Source organism: Oryctolagus cuniculus, chromosome 6, assembly GCF_964237555.1.
Source record: "Oryctolagus cuniculus chromosome 6, mOryCun1.1, whole genome shotgun sequence".
NCBI lineage: Eukaryota > Metazoa > Chordata > Mammalia > Lagomorpha > Leporidae > Oryctolagus > Oryctolagus cuniculus.
The window spans coordinates 6,209,578-6,231,404 of record NC_091437.1 but is presented as its reverse complement, the minus strand read 5'-3'; the positions used below and the strand labels follow the sequence as shown (position 1 = coordinate 6,231,404).

Below are 21,827 nucleotides of genomic sequence, written 5' to 3'. Positions count from 1 at the left end.
CTCTACCTCTCTATCTGTAACTCTACCTCTCAAATAAACAAATACAATTCTTTTTTTAAAAAAAGACAAATAAAACTCAGCAAATTTAAATAAGACCTACCTACGATTTGAATTATGGTGAAGCCAGTATGTGAACCTAGGTCTCACTCAGTCTGAAGGCCACACTGCTAGTGCTGTAGGCATGGCTTCACATACATTTCTTATACTCACACCCACACATACATGCACAGACTCAATCGCACACATGCCCACATGCTATACACACATGCAAATGCTCACATGCAGGAACACATACACTCAGACACACACACACACACTTGTATATACATGCATACACACATGCTCATGCACACGCAGACATATCCACATGACATGTTCTCTCACACACACACACACACAGTCCTCAAAGACACAGTTGGCACTCAGTTCTTCCACCAGGGGAGAGAGCACTACACAGCAGGACTTGTCCTGGTGAACACGGAGCTCTAGCTTACTGTCTGTCTCACGGTCCCAAGTAATTCATCACCCCTGTGTGGAGGCCAGAGAGATCCTCTGGCTGCTGCCGAGCCCTAAATACAGGGCAGCGGCAGTGGCGCTGCCTCGACCCCTAATGAAGGCCTCGGAGCCAGCGTGGGACTCAGGGGCTCTGTCTCTGCCTGGCCTGCAGGGACAGTCCTGGAGGGGTCCCTGTGCAGAAGCGGTATGCTCACCAAGGGTCCAGCTCTTCACCCGCCTCCCTCCGAGCCCAGCCCCGGGAAGGAGCACTAGGCACGGGGCAGAGCCACCTACCTGGGGCCGAGAAGAGTCTGATTGTGGACCTTTCCCAGGTAAAACGGTTCCTGTCGCAGGACTCCAGAGGACACATTTAAAGTGACGACTGGAAAACCACTGTGGTGGGTCCAGCTGTCCATTATGCTCTTCACTGTTGCCGGCAGGACAACCGCATGCTGGTCATCCACAGCCTGTGTTTTACAAACCACCACAGCAGCAGACGGGGTTAGCAGCAGTCGCCTGCTGGGAGCTAGGCCGCTGTTCCGGTCCTCTCCTGCTTAGCGCTCCCCAGCGGGCGACACTCTGGGCCACGTTCTGAACTCTATCTCTGTACACGCACGGCTCCTTAGCTCATCCCTTCATTCCCTGAACACATGTCTACAGATCCACTGTGTGCAGGCGCTCTTCTGCACCCCGGGAAAACAGTGACAACTAAAGGAAGGGGGTGTCACAAACAAGGCAGGGGCATCCCAGGGAACAGCCACTCACCCACGGCCTGCTGAGTGCCACCCCCAGCCCAGGGACAGAAAGCAGGACAATTACCATTTGAAAATGCCTCCACAAATCATCCTGGTCAGCATTGGAGTAAGAAAATGCCTCCAGATAGGACTGCAAAGGCAGGAGAGAGAAGGTCAACAGGAGAAAGATGTCAGAGCAGCAGTTACTGTCACACTGACAAACCACTCTGCAAACTCACCCTGAGAGCGCTGATGAAGACACGGTCCTTCAGGAAGCTGTAGAGCATCCGGGCCAGAGAGGCTCCCTAGGACAGAAGGGCCTGGCGTTATCTGAAGGAAGCTCCCTGTGCACAGGAGACACACTCCGCCACACAGGCAACATTCGGCACTGCAGCTGAGTGCTTGAATTAGCCCAGAAGTAGACTAAGAAAACAGACCCCACTAACGAAAGATCAAAGACCAAATGTCTCTCACAGTAAGGGTTTGTGGTACACAATCCTATTGAATTGAGACGTCTACATGGCAAGAACAAATTTCCACTCAACAGCAAAGTTTGATTATTCTAGCCTATTTATAATGATCGGTGGTACAAAGCATCTAACATGGGCTTGAGTAATATCTGCCAAGTGAGAACTGATGTGACCACATTTTCCTAAATCTGTCCACTGAACAAACTTGCAGTTTTTGTATCAAGTTTTAAGCTGAATGCCAATCATGACCCTCAGAGACTATGCTGTGGGATTTCTGCGGGGGAGGAGAGAAGAGGGAAATACATGATGGCCTGTACCTTGTAGTATGTAAACAGGTCGAAGAGTTCACTGATTTCATTTGTTTCTGTGAAATTTCCCACTCTCATGGACACAGCTCTGGACACCAAGGTGTGATCTTGTCCAAGGATAACATGCAGAACATTGGATAAAAAGATCTCATTCTGTAAAGGAGAACATTGAGGTGTCACAGAAACAATATTCAGTGGTCCTAAAAGTTTCCAAACTTGGTGCTGAAGAAGCAAAAGAGAACAACTGAGAAGCATCTTTGAGAATTGCAAAGGCCCAGTAAGTCAGGATTCCTCGAACAACACATCCGTAGGACACTTATCTTACCCATTTTGTATTTTTTTAAACAAAAATCGTTTACTTATTTGAAAGGCAGAGTTACAGAGAGGGGGGAGGATGAGAGAGAGAGAGAGAGAAAGAGAGGAAGAGGGAGGGAGAAAGATCTTCCATGTGCTGGTTCACTCCTCAGCTTCCAGCCAGCCCAAAGCCAGGAGCCAGGAGCCTCATCTGGGTCTCCCACGTGGGTACAGGTGCCCAAGGACTTGAGCCATCTTCTGCAGCTTTCCCAGTCACATTAACAGGGAGCTGGACTGGAAGTGGAGCAGCCGGGACTCGAACCTACATTTCCCCTAAAAGTATCTCGGCTCCTGAAAGGGCCTCAGGGAAGAGCATCTCTAGGAAGTTTTCCACACCTAGAATTTTATTTGTAGTTTTATTAGTGATGCCTTGACACTGACAGATCTCTCACGTGGACGCTACAAACCAAAAGCATGCCTGATTTGCAGACCCACCAGGTCACAGACATCAGTGGCAACTGGGAGGGAGTTGAAAGACTGGATGCTGGCGTCGATGGCCCACACATCACGAGGAGGGGATTCATCATATCACATTGAGGACCACAGGACTCTTCAATGAGCAGAACTCTCAGACATGGCCCAGGGCTCCTTCTGCCTGAAGGAAAGCTAGAAGGAAAAGCTATTTAGAGCCACAGAGGGGCTGGACCGGCCACACCAGAGCACATCACAGTGGACAAACTGTGCAGTCGGGGCCCTGGTAGCCCGCATGGAGCCTCAGGTCCCTAGACCGTCCTGCGCATCCCTTTGGAGAGCCTGTCAAAACCATGTTCTAATTCAGTTGGTTTGCGTTGGAGCCCACCTTTCTGATAAGCTACCCGACAGCGACACTGCTCATATCAACTGGCAGCATGGCAAGGCCGGGGGGGCACCCACATGGGTGGGCCGCCATGCATAGGCACTGGCTTTAGTAGTTTCATACTCAGGAGTCTTGAGAGGGGCTCACCGTTGACCCGTGTGTCACATCCACGCCACAGAGAAAACTTTGCAAACCCCCAGCCTCTCACATCCCAGTGTCAGCAACATCAGTCCAGTGTGAGCACACTTCCCTCCCATCTTTTTTAGTCCTCTAGTCGTCAACATTTTTTGTCCTGCTTGTTTATTAGAGCACTTGGATACTGTGCTGTCTTGGGGTGTGGAAGGTAAAGCTGCAGCCTGCAGTGCCAGGATCTCACGTGGACACCGGTCCATGTCTGGGCTGCTCCCCTTCCAATCCAGCTCCCTGCTAACGGCCTGGGAAAAGCAGTGGGAGATGAAAGTTTGGGCCCCTGCCACGCACATGGGAAACCCAGAGGAGCTCCCGGTTTTGGTCTGGTCCAGCCACGGACATTGTGGCCATCTGGGGAGTGAAAGAGCAGGTGGAACATCGATCTCTCTCTGTGACTTTTGCAAAATAAATAAATAAATCTTTTTTAAACATTATGCTACCCCATCTTTCCTATGCCCGTAAGGGCTTACTGCACTGCAAACGAGATCAAAACAGAAACTTGGTGGTGACTATCACAGGTGCTCCAATCACTGATTTCTTCCTGTCAAGGCACTGCAGGTCTAGCTTTGCAAACGCAGAACACTAAAAACTTCTGCGCAGCCGGCCACAGCTCCTCTTGCCGAGGACCACTGCCCTGCTAGTAGGGAGACATTTAAGCTGCTCTGACTTGTTGCCACTCGGACGTTTCAGCAGACTTCGCATGCAAAGCGCTCTCCCTGCTCAGAACCGACCGTTGGCCACGTCTCTGGCGCTGGGTCCTGGCATCACCTAACCCCCACGCGGCAGCCGTGATCATGAGGCGAACGCCTCCTTCTCAAACCCTGCAGGCAGCTCCACTGTGAGTCCCCCACAGTCACGTCTGTTTTAATCCTGCCAGAGGAGACAACACGCAAAACGTGATGTCAGCTTAAAAAAAAAAAAACACACACACACACACACATTCAGGGCCAGTGTTGTGGTGTGCTGGATAAGCTTGTGACCCAGCATCCCATGTGGGCGCCAGTTCATGTCCCATCCTACTTCCAATCCAGCTCCAGATGATGGCCCGGGAAAAGCAGCAGCAGATGGCCCAAGTGTCTGGGCCCCTGCCACCCATGTGGGAGACCCAGAAGCAGCTCCTGACTTCAGCCTGGCCCAGCACTGCCTGTTGCAGCCTTCTGGAAGTGAACCAGCAGTTCTGTTTCTCTGTGTAACTCTTTAAAAATAAATAAAATCTTTAAAAAAGTATGTGCTAAGCAGAGAGAGACAGAGGGTGAGAGAGAGCACTCCTGTCTGCTGGTTCACTCCTTGAATGCCTGCAGCTCAATCCAGGTCTCCCAAGAGTGCAGGAACCCAATTACTTGAGGCATCAGTGCTGCCCCCTGGGGGTAGACATTGGTAGGAACCTGAAGCTGGAAGCCAGAGCTGAGTATGGAACCCAGGCAGGCACTCCAGTGTGGGATGTGGGCCTCTTAACTGCTGGGACAAATGCCTTAGCCCAGCTTTAAACAAAAACAAAAACAAAAAAAAAAAAAGGAAAATGAGAGAAACTGTCCAGCCATCGCATGCGATGATTCTATAAAATCGAACTGTGCAGTCCCTGCTGCTTCTCCCTGCAAGCTGGGGTCTCCCAGAGAAGACCCCTGTCTATCAGAATCTATTCTGATCTTTAGAAGACTCCAGCATCCACTGGCACACTTAAGTAGAAGTCCACAGTGGCTAAAAGCACAGGTTTGGGGCGGGCATCTGGCACAGCGGCTGAGACACTGCGCAGGACACCGACCTCCGGTAGCACAGTGCCTGCTACGAGTCCCAGCTTACCTGCCTCCAGGCCAGCGTGATGCGAACGTGTGCCCTGGGGAGCAGAAGGTGAGGGCTCAGGTGCTGGGGTCCCTGCCGTTTGCATGGGAGACCTGGACTGAGTTCCCGGCTCCCAGCTTCAGCCTGGCTCAGCTGTGGCTGCTGAGGGCATGCGGGGAACGAACCAGTGGATGGAAGACCTTCTGTCTGTCTCTGTCTCAGGTGACTCATCACAGTGGCCAAGCAACTCATGTGCCCCCGAAAAATGGGGAGGACAACACCGCCCTCACTGGATAGCTACGAGGACCAAACTCCACCAAGCTCTGAGCACAGTGCCTGCTGGACAGCCTGTGTTCAACCAGGGCTAACCACTGCCAGGTCACCCCAATCACTATGACTTCTCCAGGGCTGTTCTGAGGCCTGGGGGAGGAGTGTGACCACACTCCGTAAGCACACAGGAGTGCTTAGGTGAGGACAGGAGCTTCCCATAGCACAGGGGTCATGCTCAGCGGTCTGGTGCATGTCCGCGTGAGCACCTGGAGCTCAGAGGACTTCTATGTTTGCCCCTGCGCAGCACAGTGAAGACAGAGCAAGACCCGAGTGGAGGGGCCGGTGCTGCGGTGCAGCGGGTTAATCCTCCGCCTGCGGCGCCGGCATCCCATACGGGCGCCAGGTTCTAGTCCCGGTTGCTCCTCTTCCAGTCCAGCTCTCTGCTATGGACTGGGAAAGCAGTAGAAGATGGCCCAGGTGCTTGGGCCCTGCACCCACATCAGAGACCGGAAAGAAGCTCCTGGCTTCGGATCAGCACAGCTCCGGCTGTAGCGGCCATTTGGGGAGTGAACCAGTGGAAGGAAGACCTTCCTCTCTGTCTCTCCCTCTCACTGTCTGTAACTCTACCTCTCAAATAAATAAACAAAATCTTAAAAAAAAAATTTTTTTTAAAGAGACCTGAGTGGAGGCAGGGCCCTGGCAAGAGACTGCTCCGCCCGAGGGCAGGCAGGAGATAGACGGCCAAAAGCCAGGGAGCAGCAAGGTCAGCACTGGATGCCCTTGGTCCTCAACTCTCTGAAGCCTTGACCGTGCCCATTTACTGCTATCACGCTTTCAGGACTTCCAGCTGAAACCAGACCAAGAGACAGAGGGCACGGAAATCTGTGTCCATCTCCATCAGCTTACTGATGACCAGGAAGCCACACTTCCTGGTCTCCAGGGATGACGGGAACAAAGCAGTTGCCTCAAGTACTGAGAATTCATTCAGCCCCACTAGCCGCTGAGAAAGCAGAAGGAACTGAATGGCCGAAAACTACCCCTGTTCTCCAGCTTTGAGAGTGCCAGGAGTATGTCTTCAGCGAGCTTTGCCAGATACTGACGATACCTCCCCCAATTTAAGTGCAATAAATGACTAAAATGGTTGTTGACGACATATTCTATTAAGGAAACACAGGGCACATTTCATTGTTTTAAGGGAATGAAACTTTTTTCCTTGTTGACTCTAAGCACAGGGCTAATCTGGGATACAACCAAATGTTTTCAAAAACAGTTCTGTGGGGTACAAACCACGTGTGATTCTAGCTTCTACAAGATGGATACAAACAAGTTTGCAGGCACAGGGATTCGGAAAGGAGTGACACCTGTGAATCATGGCAGGTATATCAAGCGCATGTGGTTGTGTAGAGTCAGTGTGCATGCACGCACACGCGCACACACACACACACACACACACACACTGCCCTCTACCCAGGGAGCACAGAGACTCCATGTGCCTCCTCCAGACAGCCCAGCAGTTGGCACACGGACTTTGCAGCCAGACATGCCTGGGACTGCATCTTGGCTTCAACATCTGGTAGTCATGAGTTTTTAGGCAGCTTAATTCACGCTTCTATGCCTTCGCTTCTCTGCAAACTGGAAACAGCAATTACACTCGTTTGCTTGTTTTGAGGACAGAGATGTGTGTACGGAACTCACACGACCTGGTGGGAACGTTCCAGGCACCCCATGCCGAGGGCTATGGCTGTGTTATCATCACCGTCCTTCTCACCGGACCAGGCCCTGACAACTGGATGGTGTGCGCCCTTCCACCGCAGGCAAGCAGCCGACCTTGGGCGAGCCCTGTAGCCTTTCAGCACTTCTGTCTCCAGATCTATGTAAGGATTTCTGAACTCCCTTGCAGGACAGCGGGGCTGGTACAGAGACCGGGCTGGGGTGTCTTCCAGAAGTCTGCAAGACTAGGCTGGTGGCACTGGTACCAGGACAGTAAGAGTCTACCCGTCGGTGCTTCCCAGACACTGATTTCACAGATCGAGAAGAGCAATCTACAGAGAGCTTTTACTGAAGCCCAGGCAGGTTTCTCGATGCTTCACTCGGCCATACGAGCCACAGAAAGCAGTATCAGTTATCTGCCTTCATCATCTTCCCCAAGAAAGGAAACTCTGCTGCCCGAACAATGGCAACACTGCAATCTCACAATTCCTTTATCCCTTTCTAATGCATTTATTTATCGACTTACGTATTGGAAAGACAGACAGGGAGGGACATGGCAGAGAGAGCGCTCCCACCCTCTGACTCACTCCCCAGATGCCTGCAACAGGCTCTGGCCAGGGCTGAAGACCACAGCTGGGAATTCAGCCCAAGGTTCCCACATGGATGGCGGAGATCCAACTACTTTGGCAGGAAGCTGGAGCCAGGAGCCAGAGAGGGGACTGAACCCAGACCCATGTGGGGATGTGCCTCTTAAACACTAGGCTAAATGCCTGCCCCAGAATCTCCTTTAAAATGGCAGATTCCCCCTGTAAAGTAGATCAGGCAGGCACTGGAGAGAAGACAGCCACGGGGCCAGTGGGAGGGGAGCCGAGAGAGAAGCAGGAAAGAACACCTTCAAGGACCAAAGAGAAGACAGGGGCCAGAAACCTGCAGGGGGTGGGGGAATGCAAATCAAGAATGGACCTCCACTTTGCTATGTGACTTGTACGTCAAAAGGCAACTTTAAGTAAATACTTAATAATCTAAGTCAAGTCAAACTAATTGGGCGTTATCATGCCATTAGGAAGTATTCTAAATAAGTATCACAGCCATGGCCTGCAGTTGAAATAACCACATCTGCATATCCATGAATTTGGTTTTCAGCAGGTATTACTAATTCCTCACATCAGCCCAACCACATCCGCTAGAGACCTGGTCACGGAATGCAGCGCACCGCTTGTCACTACAGGGCAGCCACTCCTCACACCCGCTGGGAAATGCAGTCCAGCAGGACTGAGAGCAGATCACACCATCTCCTTCCCAGGGGTGCTCTGCACGAGAATGCTGGCAGCCACGAAACTGGCTTCCAGAAAGTATTTGGTCAATTGCAGAAATGCTCGTGATACATTATGAAGTAAGAAAAAAAATTACAAATTTCCATGCAATTCCCATTTTCAAGACCATTGAGAACAGGCAAAAAGCCTGGAATAATAATAATAATAATAATAGTAATAACAACATCAGAAGGTACCTGGACCTAACACTTCTATTTTTTCTGAATTTTCTTTTTTAACAATGAATGCACATGCATTACTTTTATGACAGGGAAAAACGTTACATAAATGTATCAAATATACTTACTCTTGGGAGTCTCGGATTGAAGTTGTTACGGACTCCAAGCTCAAAATAAGACGCGAAGCCCTCATTGAGCCAGATGTTGTTCCACCAGTCCATGGTGACCAGGTTTCCAAACCACTTTGGGAGATGGGAGGGAAAACAGAGCCCTCTTAACTTTAAGTTAGATGTACTGCGATGCCACGCTAAGCAGGTGCACCAAGGACAGAACCAAACTTTATGCGCCATCAGTATAAAACGTAAAGAGGGAGCCTGGCAGGTGTACTGCTGTGTAAGGTGTGGAGAAGTCGGAAACATCAGCGACAGGTGCATTTCTCAAGCTGTCCCCTTTGCCCGCAGCTTACAGCTGGCTGCCTGCCTGAGGCCCACTGGCCACTACCAGCTCTAGCTCCCCAAACCCTAAATAGGCCACAGCAGGATTTTGCTGTGAGCTTTTATGCTTTAGAAACAAGACTGCATTTGGCCCGTGCTAGAATCACTCAAGCCATCACATGTTCTGCAACATGCTTCGGCCGTAATTATTTTCTATTTGAGCTGAAGAGGCAGAAAAAAAAGTGTCAAATGGATGATAAACAGAATTAGGAAAGAAAATCACAATAACTTCCAAAACCAACAAATTCGTGCCCTGGTATTTAACCAAATTCTTTAAGCAGCTGCCTGGACTAATAGTTAGCAGCCTGTGTTCCAAAGCAATGTGTGATTCAGGCCATAATAAAAACTGTGCCGTGGGGTGAGTGACAGATGAAAACCGTGACCGTGTGTGTGGACTGTGCACCAGGGCGTCATCGCACGCTGGCACACCGCCTTTCTCTGGGGCTTCATTTCTCTGCTCAAGGCCACACACCACCCCCCAATGTCTCACTTTCTCAGTTATGTTTTCCTTTTTTAAAATGCGGGCTTGTTTTCTGCTGTTTTGGGCAGGGCACTGCTGAATGCCTTCCCGAGAGAGAAGAAAGAACATGCTGCCACGTGCCTGGTGTCCGATCTCGTGGGAGAGGAAGTTCATGATCGTAGCCTTTTTCTCTGTTAGCTGGTCACTGGGTTGCAGCAACAACACAGATTCATCGAACATCAGCAGGCCCCAGTTTTCCATTGCATGCTTGTCAAAAACAGGCAAGGCAATTAAATCTAAGTGGATTTAAATGGAGGAAAAAAAATGAAATCATCCCTTTTAAGAAACTCGGGGTTTCTGGAAATAAATTATCTCAAAATTAAATCATAGACTCATGAAAAACAAAAGGGAGTATTTATGACCTAAGGGGAAAGAAGACTTTCCAAAAATGAATAATAAAGACAGCCACCAGAAAATAAACTGTACAGGCTATACAAGATTCAAACACTTTCAAGAAAGGAATCGCATCCAAAATACACAACGAACACTTGAAACTCAACAGGAAGAAAACAGCCCGTCTCTTCACAGCAGGGCAAAGATCTGAGCAGACACTTCAGAAGAGGAGACACACGGACGAATTAACGAAGACAAAGAGGCTCAGCACCCACAGGCCTTAGGGAACTACACAGCACGACCCTGAGACGCCACTGCTGCTGCTGCTATGGCTACAGACAGCACCAAGTGCTGACAAGGATGTGGGCACCAGGAACTGATTCACTGCCGGGGAGGGGGGGATGCAAGATGACACTGTCACTCTGGAATCCCGCCTGCAGTTTCTTTACAACGTTAAATACAGATTTCACGTATGGTCTAACAATTGCATTCCTAGGGATTTACCCAAGTAAGCTGAAAGTTTATGCCCCAGAAAAAGCTGCACAACACGGTAGGCATTTGACCTACTGGTCAAGATGCCTGTGCCACACATTAGAACACCTGGGTTTGGTTCCTGGCTCCAGCTCCTAACTCCACCTTCCTGCTAATGCAGATTCTAGGAAGCCATGGTGACAGCCAGAATACTTGGGCTCCTGGCTCCTGGTTTTGGTATGACCTAGTCCCAGCCATTGAAAGCATGTGAGGAGTAAATGAGTAGATATGAGCTCTAACTAATTAATTAATTAAGAATCTTTTAAGCCTGCACAAAAATGTTTATAGCAGCTTTATTCATAATTGCTAAAAACTGGAAGTGACCAAGATGCCCTTCATTAGGAGAACGGATAAACAGATTGTGATACAGCCATGTAAGACACTATTATTTGACAACAAAAAGAAATGAACTGCAAGCTCTGAAAAAATCTGAAACGGTCTGAACTGTGTGTTGCTAAGTGCAAGAAGCTAGTGCAGCAGGGACAGAGAGGAAAAGCTGGGGAGGGGGAGAGAGAGAGAGGGAGGGACAGGGAGAGAGAGAGAGAGGGAGAGAGGGAGAGAGAGTTGTCCTCTGGGTGTTCACTCCCCAGTGACTGCAACAGCCAGGCCTGCAGCTAGGCCTGCAGCCAGGCCTGGGTCGGGGATGAAGGCAGGAGCTGGAAACCCAGTCCAGGTCTCCTACATGGGTCGCAGGAGCCCAATTATTGAGCCATCACTGCCTTCTATAGGGACTGCACTAGCAGGAGGCTGTAGTCAGGAATCAGAGCCGGGTATCAAACCCAGGTAACCTGATATGGGATATGGCCATCTTAACCACCAGGCTAAACCCCGTCCCTAACCATTTTTAGAGATCATGAAACATTTTGCCAGGTTGTTCACAAAAGATTGCACCAGTTCACACCTTCACCAAGAGGTTATGTGTTGGTTTTCCTATACCATCCACAGTACTAATTATTAATCTTGTTAAGCATTTGAAACTTTTATCAGTTTAACTTTTGTTTTGTAGCTAATGAAGTTGAACACTTAAAATGAGATTTTTGGCAATTTGAATTATTTCACTGGTGAACTGTCCCCTTTTTAGATACTTTTTTTTTTCTGAATTACCAGAGCCCTTTAACTAAAAAAAAAAAAAAAAAAAAGTTGTATGTGGTATATGCTGCGACCATCTTTCCTAGACTGTGTTCTGCCTTTCAAATTTGCTATAGTGTGAACTGAGGCATCTAATGTTAACCAGATTTGTATTTTACAGCAGCTTTAGGCTTATAGAAAAATCACACAGAACACCCAGGGCTCCCGGATTCCTCCTCTTCCCCCTCCTCTCTCAGCCCTCCCTGCTGTCTCCGGCTACTCATGTCTTGCAATTGTGTGGTGCACCTGCCATCCATGCTGAACCAGTGCGGGTGGGCCATCGTTAACGACAGGCCACAGTCTCCCTGAGGGCCCCCTCTTGGTGCAGTGCAGGGCTGAGAGCTGGGACAGCCACATGAAGACCACACTGCTGCCACCAACCCCCACCCCCACGGAGTGGCTCCTCTGCACCCCACTGTTCATCTTCCCGCCTTTCTCCACAAACACAGCCATACTGATCTCATTACTCTCTTCACTTTTGCCTTTTCCGGAACGTCCTATTGCTGGGATAACACAGCGTATGGCCTTTTCTCGCTGGCTTCTTCCCTGCCCAGCCGCCTCTATGACACATTTAACTTCTCACAGATCACCTTTTTAAAAACACTTTTACTTCAGACGTGTAAAATTGGATGAAACAAAATCCTTATTTCTTCATAAATCATTACTGGTTCATACATGACCCTGTTTTAATGATTAATTCACTTAAAAAATAATAATACAAACTTCCACGAATCACCACTGAACCCCTCTCAACAGGGGCTGGCAAGCCTCTCTAAGAGGCAGATAGGGAGCTGCAAGGCAGCGGAGCAGGGAGGGAGCTTACGCTCTAGTCCAGGAGAAGACAGTTTAAAAAACTAGGAGAGAGTGCAGTCTCCAGGAAGAGCTAGGGAAACACGGCAGAGGGAACACTACGCAAATGAGAGGGACAGAGTGGACCTACGTGGAGAGTGTGGGTGCCCCACAACTCAGGAATCCAGCAGTTGAAGCCTACACACCAGCGCTGACAGGTGAGGTGGGAGCAGACCACAGCAGCCCAAGCCACTGGTGAAAAACTGCATGAAGAGCCTGGACGGAACCTGGCTTGGAGCTGCACAGGGAATAGAGGAGAAAAAAACCCAGCTAGAGGAGGGAAAAAAAGGAGGGACATGTTTCTCTCTCCCCATCACTTTACAACGGCGTCTGATAGAGCAGGTGCTGTTTGGGACATATGTCACAGCTGTGCCAGCCCATGTCTGCAACTGGCAACCAGCCGAGTGGAGACTCCTGACTCTGGTGGGGAGAACAAGGGGCTGGGAGCTGGGGACTGTGTGAAAAGCAGAGAGTGTGTGGGAGGACTCAGGGTGCGGCTGGGACTGTGAGCAGTCTCAGTGGGAGACTCCACACGCGAGGGCTTCCTGGTCACCCCGTGAGGGACACTGCAGGGGAATCTGCGCTTACACTGAGGACTGCACAGATCCTGTGTGTGGTCCTTGGGACAGAGCAGACGAACCTTATAGCCACTGGGGCTAGCGCTCAGGCACCAGTCTCCTTTGAGGAGAGGTGGTCAGCTGAGCAAAATCATCTTCCCTTCTGATAAAAAAAAAAAAAAAAAGAGATTTACTATGCCAAACCTGGGTGTGTCTCCTTAGATACACGCTTCACCCTGCAGAAATGAACAGAGCTCCCTGACCACACCCACTACAAACCTCTAGATATTCACTGAAAGATAGCAGACATTCCACTTATCTACAGAGTCATAGTACAAAGATAAAAGTTGCCACACAGCAAAAAAAAAAAAAAAAAAAAAGAAAGAAAGAAAAAAGAAACCAACAAGTATCTCCACAAATGCCAAACAATACACACACCAATCAGGAAACATGAATAAGACAACATTACGCCCCCAAAGGAACACAATCCTTCAATACTAGATTGTGAACAAGATAAGATGGAAGAAATGCAAGAAATGGAATTCAAAAAACTGATCCTAAGATTACATAGAAGTAATTAGAAGCAAATGCACAAACTACTGAAATCCATACAGGACATGAAAAAAATTTCTCCCATGAAACTGAGATCTTAAAGAGAAATCAAAATGAAATGAAGAATTCAATAGAAAAAATAAAAATACAGTGGAAAGCCTTAACAACCAAATCAGTGAACCAGGAGAAAGAATTTTTTTTGGACTTAGAAGACAAAGCAGAGGAAAGTATATGGTCAAACCAAAGACAAGAAGAAGAAATCAGAAAACTAAAAAACACTGTTGGGAATCTATAGGGTACTATCAACCCAACATACAGTCTAGGAGTTCCCAAAGGCATGGAAAGAGAGAAAGGATTAGAAGGCCTTTTTAGTGAAATAATAACAGAAAACTTCCCTAATTTGGAGAAAGAAAGGGACACCCAAGTACAGGAAGCACACAGAATTCCCAATAGACATGACACATTGTAATCAAATTCTCCACAGTAAGTCATAAATAAAAGATTCTAAAATGTGCATGAGAAATATGCCAGGTTACTGTCAGAGGATCTCCAATTAGACTCCCAGCTGACTTCTCATCAGAAACCCTACAAGCCAGGAGAGAATAGCGAGATTAATTCTAAATCTTACGAGAAAAAAAAACTGTCAACCCAGAATACTGTACCCTGCAAAACTCTCATTTGTGAATGAAGGTTAAATAAATAACTTACATAACCAATAGGAATTGAAAGAATCTGTCACCACCCATCCAGCCCTACAAAAGATGCTTAAGGATGTGCTGCATACAGAAACACAGAAACATGGTCATCACCAATAAAGAATATAAAGGAAGAAAATCTCTCAGTGAAAGATCAAAGGAAATTCAAAGCAAAAAAATAGGAATATTTTTGGAAAAATGGCAGGGCCAAGTTGTTACTTATCAATAGTCACCTCTCCAGTTAAAAGACAAAGACTGGCTAAAAGGATCAAAAAAAAAAAAAAAAAAAAACAAACCTAACTATTTGCTGTTTACAAGAAACACATCTCACCAACAAAGATGTGTGCAGACTGAAGTGAAAGGATGGAAAAAGATATTCCATTCCAACAAAAACCAAAAAACAGCCGATATAGCTATCTTAATATCAGACACAATCGACTTCAACACAAAAACTGTTAAAAGAGATAAAGGGCGCTATGTAATGATCAAGGGACCAATTCTACAGGAAGATGTGACTATTATAAACATACATGCACTTAATTACAGGGCACCAGGCTATTTAAATAAATGTTAAGGGAATCTAAAGGGAGACACAGACTCCACTGCAATATTGATGGGGGATTTCAATACCCCACTTTCAGCAATGGACAGATCAACCAGACAGAAAATCAGCAAGGAAACAACAGAGTTAATCTACACTATAGACCAAACGGATCTAATAGATACCTACAGAACTTTTCATCCTACAGTTGCAGGACACACATTCTTCTCAGCAGTGCACGAATCTTTCTCTAGCATTGACCACATGCTAAGCCATAAGGCAAGTCTCAGCAAATTCAAAAAAAATCTAAATCATATTATGCATCTTCTTGGACCACAATGGAATGAAGCTGGAAATCAACAACTCAGGAATCCCTAGAGCATATGCGAACACATGGAGACTGAACAGCATGCTCCTGAATGAACAGTGGATCACTGATGAAATTGAAAGAGCAACCAAAAAATTTCTGGAAACAAATGAAGATGACAACACAACACTATCAAAACCTGTGGGATACAGCAAAAACACTGTTAAGAGGAAAGTTTATAGCAATCGGTGCCTACATCAAAAACTTGGGAAGGCACTGCGAAAGAAAGTCAGGAAAGTGAAGGGACAACCGACTGAATGAGAGAAATTATTTACAAACTAGGCAACTGATAAAGGATTAATAACCAGAATCTACAAAGATCAAGAAACTCTACAACGACAAAACAAACAATCCAGTTAAGATGGGCCAAGGACTTAAACAGACATTTTTCAAAAGAGGAAGTCCAAAAGGCCAACAGACACATGAAAAAATGCTCAGGATCACTAGCTGTCAGGGAAATGCAAATCAAAACCACAATGAGGTTTCACCTCACCCCGGTGAGAATGGCCTTCATACAGAAATCTACCAACAACAGATGCTGGTGAGGATGTAGGGGAAAAGGTACCCTAACCCACTGTTGGTGGGAATGCAAACTGCTAAAGCTACTACGGAAGCCAGTATGGAGATAGCTCAGAAACCTGAATACAGACCTATAATACAACCAGCCATTCCCACTCCTGGGAATTTACCCAAAGGAAATGATAATCAGTAAACTAAAGAATTATCTGTACCTCCATGTTTACTGCAGCTCAATTCACAATAGCTAAGACATGGAATCAACCTAAATGCCCGTCAACTGAAGACTGAATGAAGAAATCATGGGATACATACAGTATGGAATACCACACAGTGGTAAAAAAAAAATGAAATCTGGTCATTTGCAACAAAATGGATGAATCTGGAAAACATCATACCTAGTGAAATAAGCCAGTCCCAAATGGACAAACATCATAGGTTCTCCCTGATTTGTGAGAATAGAGCACCTAAAACAAAATCTGTAGAACTGAAATTGACACTTCAAGAAGAGATGACTTGAGCTGCCCTTGTCTTGACTGTCTAGTAACAGTTTTTTTGTTTGTTTGTTTTTTCTTTTTTTTTCTTCATACTATTTGTTGAACTCTTAACCTAGAGTTAATCATATATGTATAAAGTCTACTGAAAATAGATCAGTAAAAACTAAGAGTGGGAATAAAAGAGGGAGGGGGAAGTTTGTAACTGTAAAGCTGTATGTACTTCACACAGTCCTGTGGACTTACTTCTAAGGGGACAGTTTAAAAACTTGTCAGGGGACTCCAAATCTCATTAAGATTAGCGGTAAAAATGCCAACTTCAGTGTTAAAGTTAACATATAGATAGGATTAAGTGTTAAAGTGATCATATTTTAAATAGGTACAAGTGCCTGGTAATCATAATAGACAGAATTAAAAAGGAGAGAATGTCCCAATATGGGAAGCAGTTCACACAGCAGACTCAGAATGACAACTGCTTTACGAAATACTCTCAGATTCTGACCTCAGAATCAGCCTTTAAGGCTTGCTAGTCTGACTGAAAAACCCATGAGAGCATTTCAGGCATGGAAAGCCAAGGCACTGAGGCAAAAAATGTTCTACATGAAGATCTCTGCAAGTGAGACCCCATTGAAAAAGTAGCCATCAAAGAAGGTTGTACTTTTCTCTAAAGGGAGTAGAGAACTTGTACTTTGCTATGGCTGTGTCCAAATACTGAGTTTGTGGACTCAGAAGGCTTCCATAGCCTAGGCAGTTCATGTCAAGAGCCTCAGGTGGTCACTGATGTCATACTTAAGAATGTTAATTGTTAAATTAACAACAGGAGTCACTGTGCACAAACTCCCCATGCAGGACCTCTGTCCTTAATGAGTTATATTATCAGAGTTAATGTAAAACTTGTTCTCAAACAGTTATGTGTGTGCAAACTGTTGAAATCTTTACTTAGTATAGACTTGGTCTTCGGTGTACAAAGTTAATTGAAAATGAATCTTAATGGGCCGGCGCCACGGCTCACTAGGCTAATCCTCCACCTGCGGCGCTGGCACTCTGGGTTCTAGTCTTGGTTGGGGCACCAGTTCTTCCCAGTTGCTCCTCTTCCAGTCCAGCTCTCTGCTCTGACCTGGGAAGGCAGTGGAGGATGGCCCAGGTCCTTAGGCCCTACACCCATGGGAGACCAGGAGGAAGCACCCGGCTCCTGGCTTCAGATCGGCGCAGTGCGCCGGCCGAAGCGGCCATTTGGGGGGTGAACCAATGGAAGGAAGACCTTTCTCTCTGTCTCTTTCTCTCACTGTCTAACTCTGCCTGTCAAAAAAAAAAAAAAAAAAAAGAAAAGAAAAGAAAAGAAAAAAAGAAAAAAGAAAATGAACCTTAATGGAGAATGGGACAGAGAATGGGAGAGGGAGAAGGAGGTGGGGTAGGAGTGTGGGTGGGAGGGTGGGTCTGGTGGGAAGAATAACTATAAAGCTGTACTTTCGAAATTTGTAGTCCTTAAAAAATAAATTAAAAAATAAAAAATTTTTAAAAAGGCAGATAGAGTTCTGTCACATTTTCTACTGATTACCCCCTTACTTTAAAGAAAATTACGTTTTTTAAAAAAAGATTATTTGAAAGGCAAAGTTACAGGCGGAGGGGACAGAGAGAGAATATGAATGAATGAGGATTTTCATCTGCTGGCTCACTCCCCAAATGGCTACAACAGTCAGAGCTGGGCCGATCTGAAGCCAGGAGCCAGGAGCCTCCTCCGGGTCTCCCGCATGGGTGCAGGGATCCAAGGACTTGGGCCATTTTCTGCTGTTTTCCCAGGCCATAAGCAGAGAGCTGGATCAGAAGTGGAGCAGCCGGGACTTAAACCAGCACCCACATGGGGATACCAGCACTGCAGGCAGTGGCTTCACCTGCTATGCCACAGGACCGGCCCCAAAGAAAATTATGTTTTAAACTTCAGACAAAAACTGTTTTGCCTTCCTCGCTAGGTCATTTCCTGTTGTGTAAATGCACCAGGATCTGTTTACCCATCCTGCTGTGAATGGCCGCTGTGGAGGTGTTCAGTGGGGGTGATTCCACTAAGTGCAGCTGTGAGATCCCTGTTCCTGCCTTACGGTACAGATGTGCCCCCATCCCTCAGGTACGGCTGGGAATGGTACCACTGGGGTTTAAGGTACTCTAAAGGTCAACACTGCTGAACAAATGTTCCAAAGTGGCTCTAGCAATGGATGCTCCTATTAACAATGTCATGTTCTTCCTACCTTGGCATTTGTTCCGGTGTTTGCTTCTCCACACCTGGGGAAGACCTGAGCAGCCCAAGACGCTTCCCTAGGCCCTTGGGTGTTCATTTTGAGACGACTGATGAGGCCAAGTGTCTCTGCATAGTTATTAGCCACAGCTGCTCCCACTTGTGGAAAACCTCGACCCATCTATCTTTCTATTTGCTTCTTTTCAGTTGGGTTTTATTTTTCTAATTTATTTAGAGTTGTTCCTTATATTCTTGGGATACTCCAGTTACTATTTCTTCATCCTCTTTACGACTTACATTTAGACAGTACCTTATCAATAAGTAATTAGTTTCCATGGGGCCTAACATACAGATGCCAGCTCCCCAGTTTGGCTCCTTGAACAGAGTCCCTGCTTTTTCTGCGGTTCCACAGCAACTAGAAAAAGAACTGAGACCCAGCACGTGTCCAGAGGATTCTCACTAGTTACTGTTGCTACTTCGTGGCTTTGTGATTTATCTTGTACCTGAGTTTTACTGTTCCGAAACACCTAGCATGCTGGGATGCATAACACACGCAGTGAGTCCGCTGTTATCACAGTTAAAAGCCCACGAAAGGGTGATGGGGAAACTGCCATTTCAAAACTTGCATATCTTAAATACACAGTTTCTTAATGATTTACTTACTTGAAAGGCAGAGTCACAGAGAGGCAGAATCGGGGCAGGGGGTGGCGGGGAGAGAGTTCCTCCATGCGCCGGTCCACTCCCCAAATAGCCTCAATGGCCAGAGCTGGGCCAATCCGAAGCCAGGAGCCAGGAGCCAGGAGCTAGGAGCTTCCTCCGGGTCTCCCACAAGAGTGCAGGGGTCCAAGGGCTTGGGCCATCTTCTTCTGTTTTCCCAGGCCATAGCAGAGAGCTGGATGGGTAGTGGAGCAGCTAGGACTCAAACCAGTGCCCATATCGGAAGCCAGCAGTGCAGGTGGTAGTTTTACCCACTACGCCACAGCACCAGCCCCAAGTACATATATTTATTCCTACAAGCATCATTTCATTCTTCCTTTCAAAATTCACAATGACTCAAGCATCTAACTCTAATGGTCCTGACATTTGATACTTCAGTCCACTTCTGACTATAAACCGTGAGTTACAATGACAGCAACACCAGAAAAAAAAAAAAAAAGCTGCTCAACAGAACAGATAACAGGAACAGGCTTTATATTACCTTAGATCCCAGTTACAAAAAGATATGCTAAAAGAACAACTAGGAAGCAATAAACTTTTTTTTCCATGTCCACGATTTGCTGATATCAAGTGTTACCTGAAAGGAACCTGCTGAGCTTGGGGTGTTAATTTGGATGCTGCATAGTCTGCAACCCCCAGGTGTTAAAGGCTTGGTCCCCAACGTGCTGATACAGGGAGTGGTGGAACCATGAGCAGTGTGATGAAGTAGGAGGTCACCACATCATGGGGGGTGCTGTCGCTCCCCGTCTTCGTGGAGGAACGACACAGGACCCTGCGCTGTTCTTTCGTCTGCTCGGCCCTCCCCGGGTTTGCTGCTGGTTCTTCCCGGGTTGGCTACTATCCCTTCCACCTCCGTGGAAGGGCAGTTCCCCCTGGCCGCTTTCCCCACTTCCGCAGGGGAGCGGCACACCGCCGGCCGGCTCTTCTCGGGGGCTGCACAGGTGTTCCTTCAGCTAGATGTTCCCCTTAGATGTTCCCTGGTGCATGCCGTCTCTCTCCTCCTTTATAGTCCTCCTCCGCCAATCCCAACTCGGCTGCCCACACGCCGAGTACGCTGCTCTCCAATCAGGAGCAAGTCCTACAGTTTATTAGTTGAACTGGAGGCAGCTGTGCGGAAGCTGTTTACTTCTCTCCCAGCGCCATATTGTGGGAGAGCAGATGCATAGAATAAGTCCTAATTCCAGTAACTCAGTCTAGTCCGGTTTGCTCCCCACAGGTGCTCCCCTGGAAGGCAGTTCTCAAAGGAGCATTAGGCTGGGCTCAACCCCCGTCTCTGATTTCACAGGAAGACATAAACTTCACAGCTTTCCACCTGACCTTTGGCGAGGTCTTGCATGTGTGGGAAATGCTGGTGGAGAAGGTGTCTGTTGTTTTTGTTTTGTTTTGTTTTGTTTCACTGGTGGCCCAAGCAAGGGAGTTAGAGTAATGAAGACATACTGGTTTCCCTTCTCCTAAAGATCCAGGGATAGGCACCTTTGCCTGCCAGGAATCAAGGTGAAGTTCTGGCTCAGCACCACCTGCAGAGCTCAGAGGGTGGCCCTGGATGAGCTGCTGCCAAAGATAAATCCGGCCTCAACACCGGGAGTTACAGTGTAGACAGAATTTCTGGGCATCTTGCAACTCATCACATGCCTTTATCCCCACCAAAAGCAGCTCACTGTTCACCCCCCGAGAGAACCCCTGCAGGCTCTGAAGGGCAAGAGACAATCCAGATTCTTCCCCAAAGGACCACGGAAGCCAGTGGGGGAGACAGGACACAGGGACTCGGTGGAAGGCCCCACAGGAAGCTGTGCATGCATGAGGAAAGGGGTGGGGGCAAGGCTGCCTGGAGGAAGAGGCACTGGCGTGAGAAAACTGAGCTGACCCATCGGGCAGAGGGCACTCCAGGATGTGCAAACCACACATGCGAGAGCCTGGGAGAGAGGAAGGCACAGCAAAGGGGCAAGAGGGCAGTGGCAGGCGGGCATTCACTTCACACCCTGAGGAGTGGACAACAGTCACTTAGCATGGCAGCCAAAGCACCACTGCTAAGACGTGGGATGAGCTGGGACGTGATTCCCAGAGCAATGGGGAGCTACAGAGAGCTTTTAAAAACAGGAGCATGGCCAGGCTTCATCCTGGGAAGATCCTGCTGACTTCCCACTAGTGCACTGGGTGGGGGCGAGCAGGACTAATGTGGTGCAGATGCTGGTGTGGCCAACAGGAGGAGCCAGGGGCAGGGACGTGAGCAGTGGGGGTGGCTACAGCACGGTGACAAGCTGGATGCCAGGCATGCTCCAAGGGACCAGGGTATCAGGATTCCTGGGGACCCCCTAACAACAACAGTCAAACTTTCCTGGCCTCAACAAGGATCATCTGTGTGTCCCCAGAGGCAACAGGAGTTTGGTCTCCTCGCCTGGACTCCTGCTGTCTCCAATGCCCAGACGACAGGGTCCCCTCCCGTCTCACGGTCTCCAGCCCTCAGTTCCTACTACCCCTGCTGGAAAGCTGGCGCTGCAGAGCCCCTGGTGTCCTGGTGCCCTAGAGGCTGGACCTCCCCAACATCCTGCTTCCCTCTTCCACCATCTGCCAGCACAGGCAGAGCCCTCTGCTTCCGGGACCTCAGGGGACGCCCAGAGGAACCAGACACTGACGGGACACTCAGCACGGAGACACTCGGCGCACACCTTTCTGAGCGAGTGGCTCACACAACACAGATACAGGAGA

The 21,827-nt window shown here is 47.9% G+C and overlaps 1 protein-coding gene across 4 annotated transcripts in view; it reads right to left on the bottom strand.

The window, feature by feature from the left end:
- Positions 1–21,827, bottom strand: part of LVRN (laeverin) — a 72,994-nt gene that overhangs the window by 27,444 nt on the left and 23,723 nt on the right. For all 4 annotated transcript variants that reach the window (XR_001793065.3, XR_516349.4, XR_011389648.1 and 1 more), the window contains exons 5-10: positions 9,693–9,847; positions 8,726–8,839; positions 2,017–2,160; positions 1,469–1,534; positions 1,315–1,380; positions 790–962 (exon numbers count right to left, since the gene is read on the bottom strand). Coding sequence is in view for 1 of the 4 variants with exons in the window: in XM_002710138.5 (XP_002710184.1) it covers positions 790–962; positions 1,315–1,380; positions 1,469–1,534; positions 2,017–2,160; positions 8,726–8,839; positions 9,693–9,847 (718 nt within the window). In the remaining 3 variants the exon portion in view is untranslated. The remainder of the gene's footprint in view (positions 1–789; positions 963–1,314; positions 1,381–1,468; positions 1,535–2,016; positions 2,161–8,725; positions 8,840–9,692; positions 9,848–21,827) is intronic.